Genomic DNA, 19740 nt, shown 5'->3' on the forward strand with positions numbered 1-19740 from the left:
ATTTTGGAAAACTTTGTCCTTTCTTCTATTTCAGATTTGGGAAAACAATGCTTTGTAGGAGAGGGAGAGAGAAAGAGAGGCAGTAGGGAGGGAGAGAGAAAGAGAGGCAATAGGGATCGACAATTCTTTTGGAAGAGAGGCAGAACTAGAGACTGAGAGGAAGAGGAAAGGTAGAAGAAGGAAGACAGTAGAGTGGCAGTACTGGGCAGGTCATATAAGACAACGGTTACCAATAAATAAGATTTTTTATGTTTCATCCAATGGCTAATAGATGTTAGCATGCCTAAGTCCAAGGTAACCTGGTAACATACCTATCTTTTTCTCATTTGGAAACAAAAATGTCCAATACAAGGTGAGCAATATGATTGCACCATAAAATGTGACACTTAACGAATTCAAGGGACACTCCATCTATGCAGAGGTTCAGATTGGGCAACATCAAATCTCCACGTCTCAAAATCGGAAACCTGTGTTAGCCCCTGCAAAATGCGTTGGGCACTACTGCACTACCTTCTAGATCTTTCCATAAACTCAAAATATAAAATGCGGAAATGGAAATTCGAGCACATGCAGATCTGACATATTGATGATGAGCATAACAGCTGAATTAACATGAGAAATTTTCTAAAACTCTTACAAGTGAAGACTAAAATGGGATTTGGTGACATTAGTTTTTCACACCCAAAAGATAAATTAGTAAATAAATATTGTTAACAATGTTTAGTAGGATGAGATCTTAGCACTGCAAATAACAACTATCCACATGAATAGATTGATGGTTTGATACTTTGGTTACAAACCCAATATTAAACAATTACAAGGAAGGCCATTGACATGGTTATAAGACACATGAAGAAAACCTATCATAAAATGTTTCCAGAAGATACATCCAGTTCTGAGGAATACAAGGAGAGCAAAAGCAAGACCAATTGAGCCAAAGGACACTCAGGAAACCAGTGCATTCTTGAAGGGTTTGGACAATAAACAGACACAACTTCCCTTTCCATAATGATATTTTTACTAGCAGTATGTTTCAACAATATTAAAAATGTGTAGAAAAAAAATTTGGGATCTGAATATTTTACCAGATATTATATTGTAAACATGGTATATAATTTCTGCAACAGCCAATTAATTAATAGTCAAATCCAAGTAAAACTGCTTGCTGGCCATTCTACAAAAGCACACTAAAACGATTTTGTGCCACTTCAAATCAAATGGCTGCAGACAGGAGAGAATTCATAATATTATTTATTAGCCTGAAGTCTTGTCACCTCCAAAGGCCGTCTCAAGAAACCCAGTTTTGCTGACATGGCTCACATCGCCCCATGATTTAATGTTCCAATCCTCACCATCAGACAACTGAAATATGTTAACAGAAGTATTCAGTATCTTTCCAGGAGATTTTCCCTTTGGCACAACTTGCTTGTAGAGTGTTCTTATAACACCCCCATGAGTGACAACCACCACTCTCTCTCCTGCAGTGGAACAAGCAAACAAAGTCAAGTATGAAATTAACAAATAGATGCAACCAGTCAAGAATCAAGATACAAATAGCTGCAGCAAAACAAGGATCAAATTAACAAATAGACAGTTCTGATTTAAGAATAATAAGGAGAATGATTGATGTCTAATTTGTTTTTCCTGTTTGAAAGTTCAGATTAATTTGGGAAGTAATTAGTTATGTATGCAAAAAAAAAAAAAAAAAAACCATCTGCTTAAATTGAAATTGAAATTTTGTAAAGATGAAAAAAATTTCGGTCCCTGAGAATAATTGGGGAACCAAATAATTTGACCTGAAATTTTTTAAACCGAACAAATAGTTTCTGAATTATTGAATTTTTAAACTGAGTTGATTCTGTCTGTATTTTTGTAAAATCAAACTTTTGCCAAAATATTGCAAATTTGTTAATTATGGTCAAGATCCAAGCGAAAGCACCAAAATAGAATTTTCTAAGTGCATGGCTGTGCTCCTGCTTTTCAAATTCTCAGATTCTACTAGTATTCTAGAATCCTGCTTTTGAGTTTGGAAAAGCAGACTCCAAGAATCTTGCTTGGGAGTGTAAGAAGCTTCCTGCTAGATTCTCAGGTTTTATACCTTTTATTTGGCACAAGACGCCAAGAAGGTATAGGTGCTGGCACCACCATCCCTCAGCCCTTGGGATCTGGCTTCTTGGCCCTATTTCCTAAAACCCAGGATCGAGGAGATCCTAAATGTACCATAAGATCATTGGTTTGTAAAGTTTCTCCCAAAATATCCCCATGAGACTGGACACTCCTGCAGAGGAACATGTAATAATGGAGGGAAATCACAGAAAATGGCTTATTTTAGTCAAGTGAGCTTTGGAGTGGGTCCTGCAAGTTTCCAAGTGATGCAGTTGCATGAAGTAAACAGTAGGAGATTTGATTGAGTTCTATTTTCCGTTAGTTGCTATTCTAAGGTTTTTGGAGTCTTTAAGTTTTAATCACCCATCAATGGGATAGTTTTGAGATTAGAATGGGAATAGAAATTTAGTTGTAGTTGCTTACCATAGCTTGGAACCAAGAATGGCTGCATGGTCTTCTTCCTACTCCCATGATTCCCCTCCCTACCTGTTCAACTTTTCTCGTTTTGGTTTACCCTTGCAGGTCATATTTCCTCTTCCAACTTCCTCTTCTATTTCTCATTATTGAGGAACTAATGGTTGTTCTGTGCAGTAGTTGCAGGCTTGCAGCCCACAGACAATTTATCGATCTCTTTCATAATAGATCCATTCGACCTGGTACTTAAGAGCCAGGGGAGATCCAACACCTACTGCCTAGCATATTATCCCCTTATATCAACCCTTCTTTGAGAATCAAATTTGAAACTGCCACTGGTTCTGTTCTTACTGCCAAGATGAGTTTCAGCAATTTGTTTTGATTTCCAAATTATTTGATTCGATGAATGGTTGTTGGGTTTCATAGGCTACGGATTAAACACTAAGAGTCTGAAATTTCTTGTTGACCCAAGCCTCTATGGTTGAGTTCTCTCAATTGTATTACAGGTAGGTTACCTGCTGGTTCGATTCTGTCAAAGGAAGAAGAAACCTGAAGCAGATAACTCACATAGATGGGCTTAATTTACTAGAAATAAACCTTGGGTTGGATTATGATATCTTGGGCCTTTGATCCCATTCGTTTTCATTGTAATGAACCACTTTTGTTGGGCCTAAAATATGGGTAGGAGATAGGAAAACAGGATTTTCTTCATTAGTTAGTATTTTAAGTTAAGTTGTCACTTAAGAAGTTAGCTTGGAACACTCTCACCTATGTGCGGGGTCTTTCCATTTTGAATTATGTTTCCTTTTTAAGTTGTGTTTGCTATTAGCAATAGGATTTTATTTTCCAGTCAGATTAGGGCTGTTCTTAGTTTTCTCTTTAAATAGATAGTAAGAGCCAAGGCTCACAGATGATTTGATGAATAATAAAATTGAGCTTTGCTTCAAGGGAGTGTTGTGCGATTCAGTAAAGGGTGGGAGATCCTTGTAGGATGGTGAGATTCTGATCCTTGTTTTTGGTGGGAAGCCATTAGTTACCTAGTAGTCTTCTTATACTCTGTTTATTTTACTGCAACCAACGTACTAATTGAATCTCTCAATCAATTGATATTTCTGTGCTTTAAACTCTTCTCTAATTTGTGTGTAATCATCCCTCTTTCACGTACTATTATTCTTACTATATTCTTGCTGATCCATATCAATAGAACCCCAATTTACAGCCTGCACATACCCTGTTTTGGTATATTTTTCTGCCTGATTTGATAACCCAACTGAGACTAATCTGTCCATCAGATCAGGGTGAGACTTGGAGCATTCAAGGCCTCCCTAATAGTCTTTTAACCATGTTATCTGTCTGATCAAATCAGAAATCTTCTGATTTCTGAATTCTCAATTCCATATTTGATTATTCTTCAACTAGTTTCAATCTGACCTTTAGATTCAGATCTATTCTATTTTGTGAGTGATAGTTAGAGTTTGACCTTCATCTGAGAAGGTTGACTTTGTAACTTGGGTTTACTTGGGGATCTTGTAAGGGAGGTACTTAGCCTGAACCAAGAGTTCATCCTACCTACCGCCCACCAAAAGCCCTTTTCAGTATTTAAATATAAGGGCCTAATTCTGCTAATCACACCAAAGCCTTACCTACCCATCTATTGTTTCTACTTGATTCCGTATCTTTTTGAAATCCCATTTTATCTTTTCTCTTTTACTTGTACTATTCTATCCTAGGGTCTGTTTGCGCTACTCAAAAGAGGTCCCAATAGTTCTACATATTAACAAAATTGCCACTGTTCATTGAACTTGAGTTTTCCACTATTTTGGTGGGTCCATAGAAGGGTTTCAGAACCCTAGGTTGCACCACCTAGGCTACTTTAGTGAGCCTGAATTATGGGTAATAAATAGGAATATGAGATTTATTTTATTTTTGGAGCTTCAGAGTCAGCCAGTGTCCTAGTCATATTAGGATTTCTGTAAGTTGTAATTAGTCTTTAATTCCTGGTCAGTATAGTAGTTTGTTTTTAAGTCATTCATTGGCTGTTTACTTGATTCAATTGAGTCCAATAAGGATAGGCAAGTTCTAGTCATATAGGAGTTGAATTTTAAAGGTTCTATATATACCCTGCCTACTAGGCATGATTAAGTTGGAGATTTCTTCTCCACTATGCCATGTGGATTCATGGTGTTCCTAGATGGATTTCCAGAAGTTCCGAGGTGGATTCCTTTAGCACTTCTAGGGTGGATTCCCAGTGTTGGGGTTTTGTCCACCAGTATAAAGTAATCGGCAGCAGCAAGAAGGAAGATATTTTTATTAAGCTTTCTAAATTATAAACACCACAATCATCTGCAAGTGGCCATGAAGTGATGGTAGTTTCTTACAGCATCTCTTTTGTTAGTTATTAATGGAAAAGGGTGAAAAAATGAGGTTTTGTCTAAAAAACTGTCGAGGTTCAAATAAAAGAAGACAGTTTTTTAAATCATGCAGACAATTTATAGCAAACCATGCATAAGGGTAAGTGATTGAACTCAGTGCTAGTGTTTGCAATATTGACCAACCTACCTGGAAAGAATGCCAAAATTCTGGTTTTGGACAAGTTCTTTCCTCTTACATCCAGATTTGTCAATTTCCATGATTGGACCTGGTTAGTAATGTCAGGCCGGATCATTACGGACCTAGCCCCAGGCAGGATCTTTAACACGAGCAATAAATTACAAATTCAAGGAACAAATCAGAAAAATAAACAGAAAATAGAGAAGGGAAGAAGAAGAAGAAGAAGATAGGAATAGGAGACTATCTCAGTCCTAGGTCTGTCACTCACGATGTCTCACTGTCGCACGGCCTCTCATCATCGCTGCCTCTCACAGCTACTACATCTCACAGCTAGTTTGTTGAACAAACTCTTTTTTCATACTCAAATTGTTGGCTGTTGTATGCAGCCTTTTGCCTTTATTTATAATAAAATCTATCACAAGAAAATAGTAACTCTCTATGGCTATTGGAGAGTTACCAAAATAAATCTGCATTACAAAATAGAAACTCTATCAAAAGCAATTACCTGCTGGCCATGGAAAACAAAAACAGAAAACCTAATAAATTAAAAAGTTCTACTTTTTAAAACTGATAATAGAAACTATAAAAAATGAAACTTAAGAAATAGCAAGTAAACAAAAGAGTAAGTTATCTCTCTATCAAAGATCCACCATATCTCCACTAAAAGGGCCCAAACAAGCTGTCCATCCAAAGAAAATGGTGTGTGAACAGTAAAAAACTTGTGCTCTCTCTCTCTCTCTCTCTCTCATCCTCTTCTTCATGCTTTGATCTCCATCAGTTAGTCTGGGTGTAACAAAATTAAAACACATAGGTAATAGGTTTATTTACCTATGTATTTTATTTACATTGATAAGGCTGAGTTTTTTGTTGTTGTAGGTAACAGGTTTATTTAAGTTACAAGTAAAGCGTTTGCTAAGCTGGTTAGAGTCGCAAGTCCAAAGCTCAAACTTTGAAAACAATCATTTTGGTAACAACTCAACTCAATTAAGCCTTATCCCAACTAAATGTAGTCGGCTACATGGATCTTTTATTCAATCAACTCAAACAAAGTCATATTTGTTACTACTAGTCCTAAGCTATGCCTGTCTTTCCCACTTCTCCTAGAGTTATTTTAGGCTTTAGCCTACCCCTTGGCTCTTTTACCTCCCTTCAATCTGAATCAAATCACCCCTTCGTAATGAAGCATTTTGTTTTTTGGGTAAATAAGAAATTATAATAAAAGGAGAAGGAATATACAGCACCCCTGGGCAGGGAAGGACGAAAAGCAAAAACTAAGAGAACCCCTCAGCTAGGAGGAGCTGCATCATATAGGGAAAAGGGAAGAACACAGGAGACAACAATAAGCATGTTTTTTGGGGAGTCAATGCGCTAGCAAGGAGTCCCAGAGAGCCTGCTTCTAACATCAAAGAGGATCGTGTCCAAATCTGCTGAATGGTTCTCAAGTTGGAGGTCCATCTTATAAGGTTGCACTCTATCTAGATGTGGTGAATGGCAATGCCAAAGGCAAGCTTACCCATAGTGCTCGAAACCAGAATTACCGACGAAGCTCATAACCACTCAGTTCCATTCTCTATCAAAAGAAAAGATCCTCCTTTTCTGAAACGCCTTCGTTGCACATGTCCATGCCACCTCAAACGAATTTCTTGCAACTTATCATGTATTAGAGCTACTCTTAAATTTAGCTCTGTTTTGGAGTAGCTCTATTCATTATTTTATTTTGTCCTTTCTAGTTTTACCCCTCATCCATATCAACATCCTCATTTCAACTACACTAAGTTTATTTATTTGTTGTTTCTTCACTGCCCAACATTTAGCTCCATGCATCATTGCTGGCCATATAACTATTCTATAAAAAAAAATAATAATAATAAAAAAAAAAAAAAATTGAGTTTCAAAGGAATCAATCAATCCTCCACCTCATTCACCTTTTAATTCTTTGTGCAATATCATCATCATCATCTATTTGAAAAGCATAAAAAAAAGGCTCGAATGATACAATCCCTCTGTCACCCCAGAATGAAAGGGGTGATCTCGTAGTTCTTGATTTATGAAGATGCGTTGTTAGGTGCTCCATTTTCCCATTGAGGCCGAACCTAAACCTGTGCTCGAGAGATAGTTGTCCATACATTTGCTCAATCAATAATATAATAATCTATACTTTTTTTCCTATTTATATTATATTTAATATTTCGATGGATATGCATTTTATCTGGAGAAATCTCAGCAAGAATTCAATTTAACCCATATTTAATTGTATGAATTAATTTTGGAATTTCTAAAGAAGATGAACTAGGTACTAAAATTTTCACTTAGCAGTATCTCTCTATCATCAATTTTCACCTCACTTTCAGTCCTATTGTTACTAAAGTTATACATTTTATACTCTGTTTTTGTTCTACTTCTCTTAAAACCTTTTGATTCTAAGGCTTATTTGTCCAACGGTAGTTGCAACCTGGTGGTTAAGCAGTCGAAATAGCTTCTCAACATTCCGGGGTAAGGCTGTGTAGTTCTTGCCCCTCGGACCTCGCACATGCGGAAGCCTCGTGCACCAGAGACACCTTTTTTAATAAATACCATATGGAGAACATTCTAACATTCTCTAAATCTTTCTATTAGTCTCCCAAGAAAATCAATAGCTCCTGTGGTTGATCTTCCTAGCATAAGACCAAATTGGTTAATTAAAATATTACTTTCTTGTCTTAGGCAAGTTTCAACTACTCTCTTCTATAGTTTCATAGTATGGCTCATAAGTTTTTATTCCTCCATAGTTATTGCAACTTTGAAAATTACGTTTATTATCATAAATCAGAATCACATTGTTTCCCTTCCATTCATCTGAAATTTTTCTTATTAAATAACTTAGTCAGCCAAGCTATTCACAAAATCCTAAGCACTTCCACACTTCTATTAAAATACCATCTGGACCCAAGGTTCTAGGTTGCGGTTTCAAAGTTTTTTTGGCCCCAGATAAAACCAAACTTACCCAGTTTTTGACCAAAACTGAGGGTTTGATTGACCTAGAGTTTTTCTAGGCCAATCAAACCCTAGGTTTCAAGGCTCAAAAAATGGTTTTTTTACCTTTTTCTTTCTGCTGCCTATTTTTACCATTTCACACATATTCCATGAATTAGTTTCACCAAAAAAAAGAAAGGTACTTGTGGTTTGGACCCAAGTTTGCTATTGTCTCTTGAATGCTGCATACACACTACCCCTATTAGGGAAAGCACCATTACCTTCAACCTTCAATCACAAAAATCCAAGTTATAGAAGGGTTGAATGAGTAGAAGAATGCAAAATAGTGGAAAGAAATGAAGTGATCAGGTAAAAATCTACAAGTTCGGGGCAAAATCCCAAGGAGCAGTATTGAAACCAGTTTCGACCTTTGGTGTTCTCTCATTAGAGTCAAAACTGAGTTGTTTAGTTTCGACCAAAACTTAAAACCATATTTGGACCTATGGCTTTACCTATCTTCATCTTCTTTAAAGCTTCCTTTACTTTAGACACTCTACTTTTTGGCATATATTTAAGACTTGTGATTTCTTGATGGTTATTGCAACCAATAAAAAACTATTACCTGTGTTGTTTTCATTTAGTAAGTTGTAGAAATAACTTTTTTATCTCTCTTTAATATACTCATCACTTATTAATAATACTTTATCATCTTCACTTTTAATACATCTAATATAGTTGACATCTCTACTCTTCTTTTCCTTCATTAAAGCTAGCTTATAGCTATCTTTTTTCCCTCTCCTTTGTGCTCAAATTGTTATAGAGATCTTCATATTTCTTAGTCATCGCTTTTCCTACTATCTTTTAAACTTCATTTCTAGAAAATTTATACCCTTTTAAATTTTAATCCTTTTCATCCTTAGTCCTTTGCCAAGTTTTAAACTATATTTCTTAGTCTTAATGATTGCTTGAACTTCATCATCTCACAACCAATGTTTCCTAGATGAATGCCGTTTTCCTAGACCATTTTAGAGACATCACGTTCCACATCATAAGTGTCTCCCAATGTCCCACCATCCCTGTCTTCCTAATTTCTTAGTAAACGTCTTCAAGTTTTCTCCTTTAAGTTCCACTATCTTATCCTAGGGCAAATGGCCTCACATTTTCTACGATTCAACGTTTTAAAACATATATCTACGACCATTAATCTATGCTGCATGATACCCTTGCTTCTTTGTTCGTAGATTACCTAGCATGCACCTTTCCTCTACCCAAGTGCTTGGTTGCATGGGGCACATGTTGGACAGTTGGAGGAAAATTCTATAAAAGCTTTTTATTACTCGGATTAGTTCTCGCGCATTGGACTCAAGCTTGCTTCTAGTGAGTGACTATCAAAGTCTTAAGCTCTCCACTAATATAATCTTACAATCCTTACATTATAACCAATCAGTCCTTCTAGTTAGAACTTAGAAAGAAATCTATTTGGCTACAATTTTTTCCCATTTTTGAAGGTTATTAAATGTTCAAAGCACGTGTTTCCTATTGATAAATCATAAGCCACACCAAATTCTATAACTAAAGTCCCCTCCTTATTCCTCTCTCCAAAATCATATCTGGTATGAATTCTTTCAAAATCTCTACTATCTCTTCTTACTTATCCACTTTACATCTCCCCCTATAATAATCTTTTCTCCTTGACCAATTCTTTAAGGCTATATGTTTTGTAGCCAAGAGAAGAAAAGAAAAGAAATGAAAAGAAAAAAGAATCTAGAAAAGAGAAGAAAAGAAATGAAATGGAAAGAAAATAACTAATAGAAGAAAAGAAAAGTTTTTCTTTTTGTTTTCTCGTGTTTTAGGCAAGACTATTTTTTTGGCAGCAAAAGAAAACTTCACCATTCCAAAGGTGAATTTTGAAATTTAAAAAAAAAATAAAAATAAAAAATAAAAAAAATAAAAAAAAATCTTCTCTTGATTCAAAACATACCAAACACAATGAGAATTTCTAAACCAAGAAAATAGTAAGCAAAATTATGTCTATTTGGCAACCAATAGAGGAAAAGAAAAGAAAAGATTTTATTTATTTATTTATTTATTTTTATATATTTTCTTGTGTTTTAGGCAAGAATATTTTTTTGGCAGCAAAAGAAAACTTCACCATTCCAAAGGTGAATTTTGAAATTAAAAAAAAGAATCTTCTCTTGATTCAAAACATACCAAACACAATAAGAATTTCTTAAACCAAGAAAATAGTACAATTCTTGTACTTTTTTCTTTTCTTCTCTTGGCTAGTAAACACAGCCTAAGCTAATCTACCCATGTATTCCCGAACATGTTTCTTAATATTTTTATCCATACCATCTGGGGTGCGTAAGAACTAATTATATTGATTACCTCTTTACCTAACACAAGTTTGGTGGATGTTACCTATCACCAATATTTTAACATCCACAATTATATTTTTTAATAACAATACACCAATATCAGATTAGGCTTGTCGGAATTAAGTATGCATTAACAAATAGGTTATGGACAAATCAGATAGGTGTGGAAAGCATGAAATAAACCTAATTAACTACAGAGTTAGGACCTGGTCTGAAATCCAGGTTCAGACGAGGTCCCTGTGAGACAAATAGCCAGATATAGCTCATTAGCAGATGTGTACCCAGATTCATGCAAGTTTTCGGCATCCTTCTTGGTGTGAAATATCTAATTTACATCAAAAAATTGAGCTTCCAGTTTTCAATCAGAGAGACAATTAAGCACTACCATAAATGTTCAGGATTCGAACACCTATGACGGACAGATCCAGAAAGGGGGAGCCAATAAAATGTCATAGATATCAATACAGGGACTACATCACATGTTTGGCAGGAATTAAATTCTATACATGAAAAGACATGGTTAATACAAACTACTGCTAAATTTCAGAGAAAGATGAATCACAAAATCAGATTATTGCTTTAAAAAAATGTGCATACATTATCAAATGATAATCAAAAGTAACTTTCTGACTGGGGTTTTAGAAGGAAAAAGAAAGGGAGTTATTCAGAAATATATCACCAGCAAAGTTATACCTTTATGTTTCCTACCAATTCTTTGCAACGCAGATGTGCATCGCTGATGAAGTTGATCGAGACTTTCTCCACCACCCTGATTGCCATAAAATGGGGCAATCAAAATATTTTTAGAGGCAAAAGAAAATGTTCAATCTTTTATCAGATAACTAATACTTTAGTATTTTCCCAAAATGCAGGACATGAAATCAGATTTTTACTAAGAGCAGAATGTGAGAATCATTCAAACGCAAATCACATCCAGAAAGAAGACTTCATGTTCCATACTGCAATAATATGTAGCCAGTGAGGATTGAAGAGAAACCATGTACTAAGCTACTCAGACTTCGAATCTGGTACCATGAGTTAATGTCAGCATCAGTCTCGTAGCTCACTAAAATCAATGTGATCAATTTCAACAACAGCTGAGCTACTATAGCAGCTGCCTAGGTGAGTACATTTACCGAGATCAGGTCTGAACGAAATAGTGGAGGAAGATGTGTCTATATGACCCCACAGCACGACTTCCCTTGAAACAAGTATAATTTTAATTACTAGTCTTAGACAATGAATATAATAAACAATATGGAGAACAAGATTAAAAACAGGATATTAACTTTATGAGCACTGAAATAAAGTGAATAAACTATGTATCCCATTTAATGGGTGGCCCTACGATCCCAAGAGTCGAATTGTTTCTTGTTTGTGTAGAAAGATTTTGAAGAGCACTCCAGAATGGTTTTTCTCAACTGTTATTTTGAACATTGGTCCAACTCGTGTTCGTGGGTAAAGATTAAATATATTAATCCTTGTTGGACATACATATTTAATTAGGGAAATTTTTCAAAGGTTCTCATGTTTCTTTTCTCAACCTCCAACCCACCCTCCCCAACCTCACCACAACCCACCCCCCCCAACCACAACCCACCCCCCCCCCAAAAAAAAAAAAACAAAGGAAATATGCAGGGGAGCAGAGATCACATTTTTTTTTTTCTCCAACACTGAAAGAACTAAAGCTTCAGATGCAAATAGAAATCCCATAAAGGTAAAGAATGGAAACTAGGCCTCATCCCTCAAGGAAAAGTTCCAGCACCTCCTTGAAGAAACTTTCGGACAAAGCTTCAAAGTGCAGGTCCAGTTGCAGTCCAATCATTATAAGGCAGAAATAATTACCAATTCAAGCAGACTTTGAGGGTAATGTTGGCTTATATTCAGTACATTTGTATCTACTTACATCATTGAAACGCTAAGTCTTCACTCACAATCGGTACAAAATATATATATGTTGTTCCAGCAGTCAAAATAGTTTTCTTAAAGGAACAAAGGATATAAAAGAGGTAAGAGACTTACTGGTAGTTCTTGGTCTGTTCGAGCAGATATAAATGCTTGATAAGCCTTTGGCTTAACTTTGGCTGCTTCACGCAACACTAATCCTTGAAGATCTCCAAGATGCCTTTCCCTCAGCTCACGATCTTCTATAACCTGAAATAAATAAAGACTTGATGGGAACAAATGCAAATGGAAAATATATAGGGGTTTATATCCTGGAAGATATTGGATTTTTATGACCCATGATGAATCCCAACCCCACCTGCACCCCCCCCCCACCAAAAAAAAAAAAAAAGAATGAAAAAAAAGGAAGAGAGAAAGGGGAAAAAAAAAATCGATGGTGGTCAGGAAAAGATCATAGCTCATTCAATCATAACATCTTGATTAAATCAACTCTATTTTCTCCTCCTATCCCCTAAAGGTGTTCATGTTTCATCGTCTCAATGTCTTAAGCTTGCTTAAAATTCATAAAATATAAAGCAATTCTTTGTAACACAGTTAAAGAGAAAAAATTTCCATACTGTAAGTTACAATTTTCTTTCACCTAATAAATCACCAAAACTAAATGAATGTTCACATTTTTCAATTCTTGTGCAAAATTAACTTCCAACATTAATGCAACCCCGGGTCAGCAGACCCTAATTTAGGTCCCTATAGGCCCCTATGGATGATAAACCTCAAGCTTTAAGGAAGAATGGCAATTCTGTAATTTTCAGGAAAGGACCCTTCTAACGTTATGAACAAGAACCGGGACAAATCAGTAAATGAACTTTAAGAGGAAGGACAAACATAAAATTTAAATTCAGAATAGGGATAAAAACAGAATAAAACTCAGGAAAGGAGGTGCTTTTATGGAAATAACCAAGAATCAGTCCATGGTTGTAATTCAGAAGAAAGTTCTTCCTCTCAATCGACCCCACAGAACAGACCTGACCTTGGTCAAGTGATTGTGAGGGATCTCTCCCAGGTTAACCTGGACTGAAATGAAAGTTTAGGGGTTTAATCCTATCTCAAGACCCTCCTAAAATCAATCGATAGCATTCCGCCTCTTAAAATCAATAGATAGCAGTCCTAAATGATAAACCACAAGCAAGATAAAGTATGCTGAAACTAGGCTGGGGAGAACTGTCAGAATCAGTCACAAAGTAAGGTGTAGTACACTAGTACTTGGCTTAGGGAGTTACTTATGGGCCTAATTTGTGCAGGCTGAGTCGTCCCTATGGGAGATACCAAGGCACAAAAGTTTAGGAAGGAAAGGGAACGAGGAAGATCAATTACCAAAACTGCTGGACTGCAAATACCGGTCAGAAAGATAGTATGGTGGATAGAGCTTCTAAGGATCCAAGCCCAAGATTGTTAGTAGAAGGTTGCTGCTGTTGACGAGTTTATGGAATCTTGAGAGGGGGCCAAGTTCACTCGCAAACGCCCCAAGCGTTTGAGTCTCAGCCTGGAAGGGATGATGATGAGGACATCGACTGGTCACATTCTAGTGGCCACCCACACACCGTCCCCATCTGATGATAGTGACGATGATGATGATGGTGATGGTGGTGATAGATTTGATCCCTCCGTGAGGAGAACGACCAGGCAGAGCTGAAGCTAGAGCCAGAGCTGGAGCTGGAGCCCATCTGATTCACAGGAGAGTCAGTTTTGTCATACCACAGTACCACACAGGATGTTGACCATGGTGAATGTGGCCCCACATGTGCAAGCTACTCAAGAAGCCCACATTGCTGATTCAGGCCAGATGAGGGGAGGATGTTACAAGCTTGAATGGCACACTCGGAGGCCTGAGTCTGGGGGTGAGTAGTATACATGAGCAATGATGTGCACCATCTTATGCCACAAAGAGCATCGGTTCCAACTACATTGGGTATGGGCAATATAGCTCTTCTTCGTCATCATCCTCCAAGTTTGTGGGTCGCAATTTGTGGACAGCATCTTCTCATTCTGGCCCCCAACCATACATGCCAATACTGGCTCCACATGCACCATCCAGTTATAGTGACTTTTGACCAGGTTCTTCACGGTTCAGAGATATAGACCCTAAGTTAGGATACCTCCAATTTGTTGATGATGCCATTTATGGGGCTGGTGTAGAGGACTTCGAGTGTTTCTTCCGGCATACTATGACATGGCCAACATTTGTGATTCAGTTGGAGGACAATTTGCTTCGGCAACAACAAGAATCTACTAGTGATTTTGATCCTACTCGGAACTCAATGTGGTATTAGGAATCTAGGATGGGCAAAGAGGTCCAATGAAACTTGCTTGTATTTTTCACTTTTCAAAAAGTTTGTAAAGAATCATGTTTAACATTTATTAATTTTGAAATGGTTTCTAATTTTATGTTTATTCATTCCTAATATATATTTCAGTTGTTTTAATTGAAATATTAATGTTCTAGTACTAAATTTTGTGTAGAATAGGTCATATTAGAAAATGTATAAAGAGTATACAGTGTCCAATACCAACATAGGCTTCGGAGCCAAACTATCATTTTTTTTTTAAAGAGTTCCACTGTGTTTAGAGTGCTTAAAATAGGGTTTTTTATAAGTTTCAGGACCTAATTTGGCTATTTGGGCCTCAAAACCATCAATCAAAACCAGGTAGGTTTCTGTTGAAATTTTGCAGTTCCACAAGAACTCAGTTATTGGTGTTAATCATGGAGGCTTCTCTTTTTGTTTTCATGCTTTTCCCTCTAATAACACCTCTAATAGTTCAATTTCATCCCCCTATATCAGCCATGTCATAGCCAAGTTTTTAGCCTACTCAATTATGGATCTGTTGGAGATGCAATTATTGATGACACAGGTATTCAAGTTATTACTTCAGTTCTTTTTCATATATTTTATTTTTCTTCCTTCCCTTCTCTTTTTGTTTTTATGCGTTTATTTTTATCTATCAATACTGCTTCCCAAAACAATTGATAAATTTTTCTACCTTTTGAAATAAACCCCATCATCTTTCAAGCTAATTTGAAATCCAGTATGTTAATCTCTCAAAAGAGGCCCGTTAATCAAACAGGTCACAACACTTTGAACACAGAAGAAGAAGAAAGAAAGTTACTAGGGATAAAAAACATTTTTATGAATTCTTTTGCTTGTTTTATCACGACCCTACTTTATCAGTAATAACACACATATTTCAGCCTGAGAAAGTTGCTTCATGATTCATACCTCCAGAGGACCACAGTGCCTTGCAATTGTCTGTGCTGTTTCAAGGGCTCGCTTCAGATCAGATGAGTATACAGCAGAGATTTTAGATTCCTTAGAAAGCCGATCAGCAACCTACATTAGACACAAACACTTTGTCAATTACATGATAAGAAAAAAAAGAAAAAGGGAAGAGGGGGGGGGGGGTGTGAACACAACAATGTAAACTATATTAGAGGGAGAAAAACTTACTGCGGCTGCTTGCTGTCTCCCAACGTCATTTAGTTCAGCATCGAGGTGTCCCTAGTTGATGAGAGAGCAGTTATTGAAGGAGCAAGGTGTACATCCATCCACAGGCACAAAATATAAAATGAACAGTGAAACGCAAAATGCAGAACTATACGGCAGAGTATGTAGGCAGGGAACAAAGGAAGAAGGACTAAAGATCAAGCGAACTGTACATATAACTCAATCGATTGAAATTTAGACATCAAATACATCAGAGTCAATCTCAACAAAAGTTGATAAAAAATTAATTAGATGCGAATAAAAACCTGAATTCTTCCATCGGCATTCCACGCCGTTTCTCCGTGCCGCACCACAATAATCTCAGCATAATCAGGAGCGACAGAACTGGATGTGGCATCATCCTAACAGTCAGCCAGAGAATAAAGCTCACAGCATGGAACGCAAAAATTGATTCAAATTTAAATGCAATTCATACATACAGCCAATATCACTTCACATATCAACAGAAACGCATGGAGGAAACCCTAATTTACAAGCAATCTCAAAAGGATGGAATACCCGGAACCAGAATCCTCAGCAATGGAGTCAGCCATTTTGGAGATGTACGACGTCGAGAGATGGAAGACGAGTATCACTGTTTCGTTCTCTGCTTCCCTTGTGTTTTCGTTCCCAATCGCTCTTTATTTTTGAACCATTTTGTCACTATCCATCATTTTCATTTCGGAAACCTTCCCAGTCTTCAACCTCCACAAGTCCAGGCCGAGGCAACAAACGACTGCTAATCAGAAGAACGCGAGCAGTGATAGATAGGTACCAACACTCTTAACGGTTCGTGCGTTTCACGCACGCCAGCTCACGTCCCTCTGAGCCGAGCCGAATGAGCTCAATTTGCGTTCGGGAGTCGGGACTCGAGATAATAGCGCCAAGCCAACCCAAGCCGCCTAAGAATTAGAGCTAGGGTAGCTTAACATTCCTTTCTGCGAAAATTATTTGGAAGCTTACGTTGAGTGGTTTGGGGGTTGTCAAGTAACCTGTGTTTCTTATTATAGGACTACTCTTCAAATTTCTGTAATATGTAAAGATGTTCGGTTAATATCTGTTGCTTCTAAAGATGCACTTTGCATCAAGACGGATAGGCTATCTATGAATATTAAGGGCGTCAATCGGTTTGGTTCGGTTCTGGTTATTCGGTTCCAAATGATGGTAAGGTGGACTATAACTGAACCGAGAATTGACTCGGTTCCATATTTAGATACTCAAGCTGACTCAATTCGGCTTAGTTAGATTTTGGTTCCAATTCGGTTTTGATATACAATTTTAATTCGATTATGAAAACGATTCCACTTTTAAACCAAGATTGTGATGGACCAAAGGCCATAATGGGTTCAAGTTATGGGCCTTATGGCCATTGCTAACTCCAAAATTATCTTAGCATGTAAATATGTGATGATAAGTTGCCAAAAACACTTACCACCTTAAAAAAAAAAAAAATGAAACTTGCAAAAAACACTCTTGATATTGAAAAAATTCCACTTGAGTCTTAAAAATACTACTATACTAGAGTTTTTTCTTTTTTTTTTCGGTTTTAAGACAATTCAGTTCAGTTTTGATCTAAACCGAAAGTTCTTACACCGAACCAAACCGAGGAGCATACTCACATACTCAAATCGAATTTGAACCGAATTAATTTGGTTCGGTTTGGCTTGGTTAATTTGGCTCAATATCGGTTTCGGTTCCCAATTGAAACCCCTATTGGATATAACTCATGGTGTAGAATTTTTTTATTTCTTTGATTTTCATAAAAAAAAAAAAATATATATATATATATATATAGCATAAAAGAGAAGAAGATTCAACAATTGTTAAAAGCCACAAATGATAATATTGGAAACTTAAACCCAAAAAAAATAAAAACATCCAGGTCTCTTAAGCCCAAAATCTTAATTTTCAAACCTCAAGCTAGCATGAACCCACAATGGTATTCGGTGGGTGTATGATTCTATTTATAATATATTTGAAAGTATAAGATTTGTTACATTAGGATAGAGTCCTTCAGCTGTAGTTAAATAACAGAGTTATGAGTGGAAAGAGCAATGAAGTTTGTAAAGTGAAAAAATCGTCAAAAGTTATAAATTAATTAAGGCATAGTTTGGTTGTCAGGAAATGAATAAAAAAAGAAAACATAAACTTTTCAAAAAATTTTAAATTTGAGGAAAAAGATAAGACTCCAATCATGCTTATGATGACATTAGGATGAATTCATCGAAGAGATTTATAAAAATGGAAGAAATGGGATTGATTTCTTGGCCTCATCTATGTATGAATTACAAATGAATAAAATTTGCTAATGTCTAATTGAATTTTGTTTCCCTCTCTTGAAAAGAGTGCAACACAAAGGCTGTCGAGGGTGCTGCTTTTCTCCAATTACTTGAAGTATTGTTGAAACAGAAAAGAGAGGGGTGTTGAGGATTTAGTGGGTCTCACTAGAGGCTGTCAATCCTAAGCCCGCATCCGTTAGATCGATCAAGCCTAATCGTTTAAAGACTGGCCTGGCCTGCCACCAATTATTAAAGGTGTTGGGCTTATGCCTGGTCCATCTATAAACAGGTAGTACACTGTGTAAGGGGTAAGCCCGATGGGTGCTTGACCGGCCCGACCCGTTTATAAGCCCTACTCTGTTCGACACTTTTAGCCCGACTATTTATGTGTATATTTTGATTTCTTTTTTATATAGAATAGAGTATATATATTGATATTTTTTTCTTAATTATTGAATGCAATTATTTAAGTGTAATATCTTTTCTAAAATGTTAATGATTTGATAAAATATATCAAAATATTTTAAATTTAAGACAATTAAATACCGATTAAGGTCCATTTAAAGTTTTATTGGTATATTACCCTGTATAAGGCCTAAATATAGCCCGATTAAGAGAAGATCGATTAAAGCCCAAAAACCGATCGAACCCAATACGAGATGAACACATTCCTTATATAGGTAACTCCCAGTCCAAGGCTCCAAGGGTATAAGCCCGATAGATGACAAGCCCATTCGAGACCAGCCCAATCCAATCAAAATCAACCCAACCTGACACCCCTGTGCCGTCTCATATTCATATTTCTTATATAGGTAAGTCCCAGTCCAAGCCTCCAAGGGTATAAGCCCGATAGACCACAAGCCCAATCGAGGCCAGCCCAATCCTATCAAAATCAACCCAACCTGACACCCCTGGGTAGTCTCACATTCATATTCCTTTTTATTTTGCAAATAATTTCAAGTACCAGAGAGGATCTACCTTGAGGGCTCACGCAAAAGTTTAAGGGCCCGTTTAAAACGGTTTTTTTTGTCTTTGTGCTAAGAAACAATTTTTGGAATTGTAAAAATGTGTTTGATTTTTCTATTTCTCAAAATGTTTTCAACAATATAGTCGAGTTCAAGACATGAGTGAAGGCAAGGCATTGTAGGTATACAATTCACGGGTGAAGGCATGACGTTGGAGTTGCAAGTATGTTTCATGGAGATGAGCTTCAGAAGGATAAAAGCAATCCGATTCTGTGAGCTTCGCACAACTAAGTTGGAATCGCTGTATCTGGATAACGAGATATTTCAACAATGGGTTGGGGTTAGGGTCGGTCGAGTGAAGTATCAGTTTTTTCACAATTTTTATTCCTCCCAATTGTTTTTAGAAACAAAAAAACAAGTATGACTTGTTTCTCTATTCTTGTTTCTAGACAGAGAAATAGGCTTAAATTTCTATTTCTGTTTTTAAAAACAAGTAAAATTAAACAAAAAAATCAAACAATTTTTTATTTTTGGGGATGTTTTTTCATTTTTAAACACAAAAAACCAGAAAAACACGTTCTCAAAACATCATCAAACGGGTCCTAAGTGTTAATGAGATTTGGATGTCCTACCAAAAAACAAAAAACGAGAC

At 36.5% G+C, this 19740-nt stretch overlaps 1 protein-coding gene across 1 annotated transcript; it reads right to left on the reverse strand.

Annotated features, from left to right (window-relative positions):
• Nucleotides 1–835: 835 nt before the first annotated feature.
• Nucleotides 836–16714, reverse strand: LOC122072739 (phosphoglycerate mutase-like protein 4). Its single transcript, XM_042637137.1, has 7 exons — nucleotides 16364–16714; nucleotides 16111–16189; nucleotides 15809–15859; nucleotides 15581–15691; nucleotides 12423–12554; nucleotides 11094–11169; nucleotides 836–1478 (listed from the first exon to the last, which is right to left on the reverse strand). Exons 1-7 carry the CDS (start codon nucleotides 16396–16398, stop codon nucleotides 1255–1257), a joined length of 708 nt encoding a protein of 235 aa, XP_042493071.1. The 5' UTR covers nucleotides 16399–16714; the 3' UTR covers nucleotides 836–1254.
• Nucleotides 16715–19740: the final 3026 nt, after the last annotated feature.

Source organism: Macadamia integrifolia, chromosome 3 (genome assembly GCF_013358625.1).
Source record: "Macadamia integrifolia cultivar HAES 741 chromosome 3, SCU_Mint_v3, whole genome shotgun sequence".
In the NCBI taxonomy this organism is placed as follows: domain Eukaryota; kingdom Viridiplantae; phylum Streptophyta; class Magnoliopsida; order Proteales; family Proteaceae; genus Macadamia; species Macadamia integrifolia.

Coding starts and splice junctions, on each gene's coding strand:
- LOC122072739 (XM_042637137.1), bottom strand. CDS start 16,398: ATGGCTGACTCCATTGCTGAGGATTCTGGTTCCGG. Junction 16,190..16,363: donor GCTGAGGATTCTGGTTCCGG/GTATTCCATCCT, acceptor TGCCACATCCAG/TTCTGTCGCTCCTGATTATG. Junction 11,170..12,422: donor GAACAGACCAAGAACTACCA/GTAAGTCTCTTA, acceptor TATGGCAATCAG/GGTGGTGGAGAAAGTCTCGA.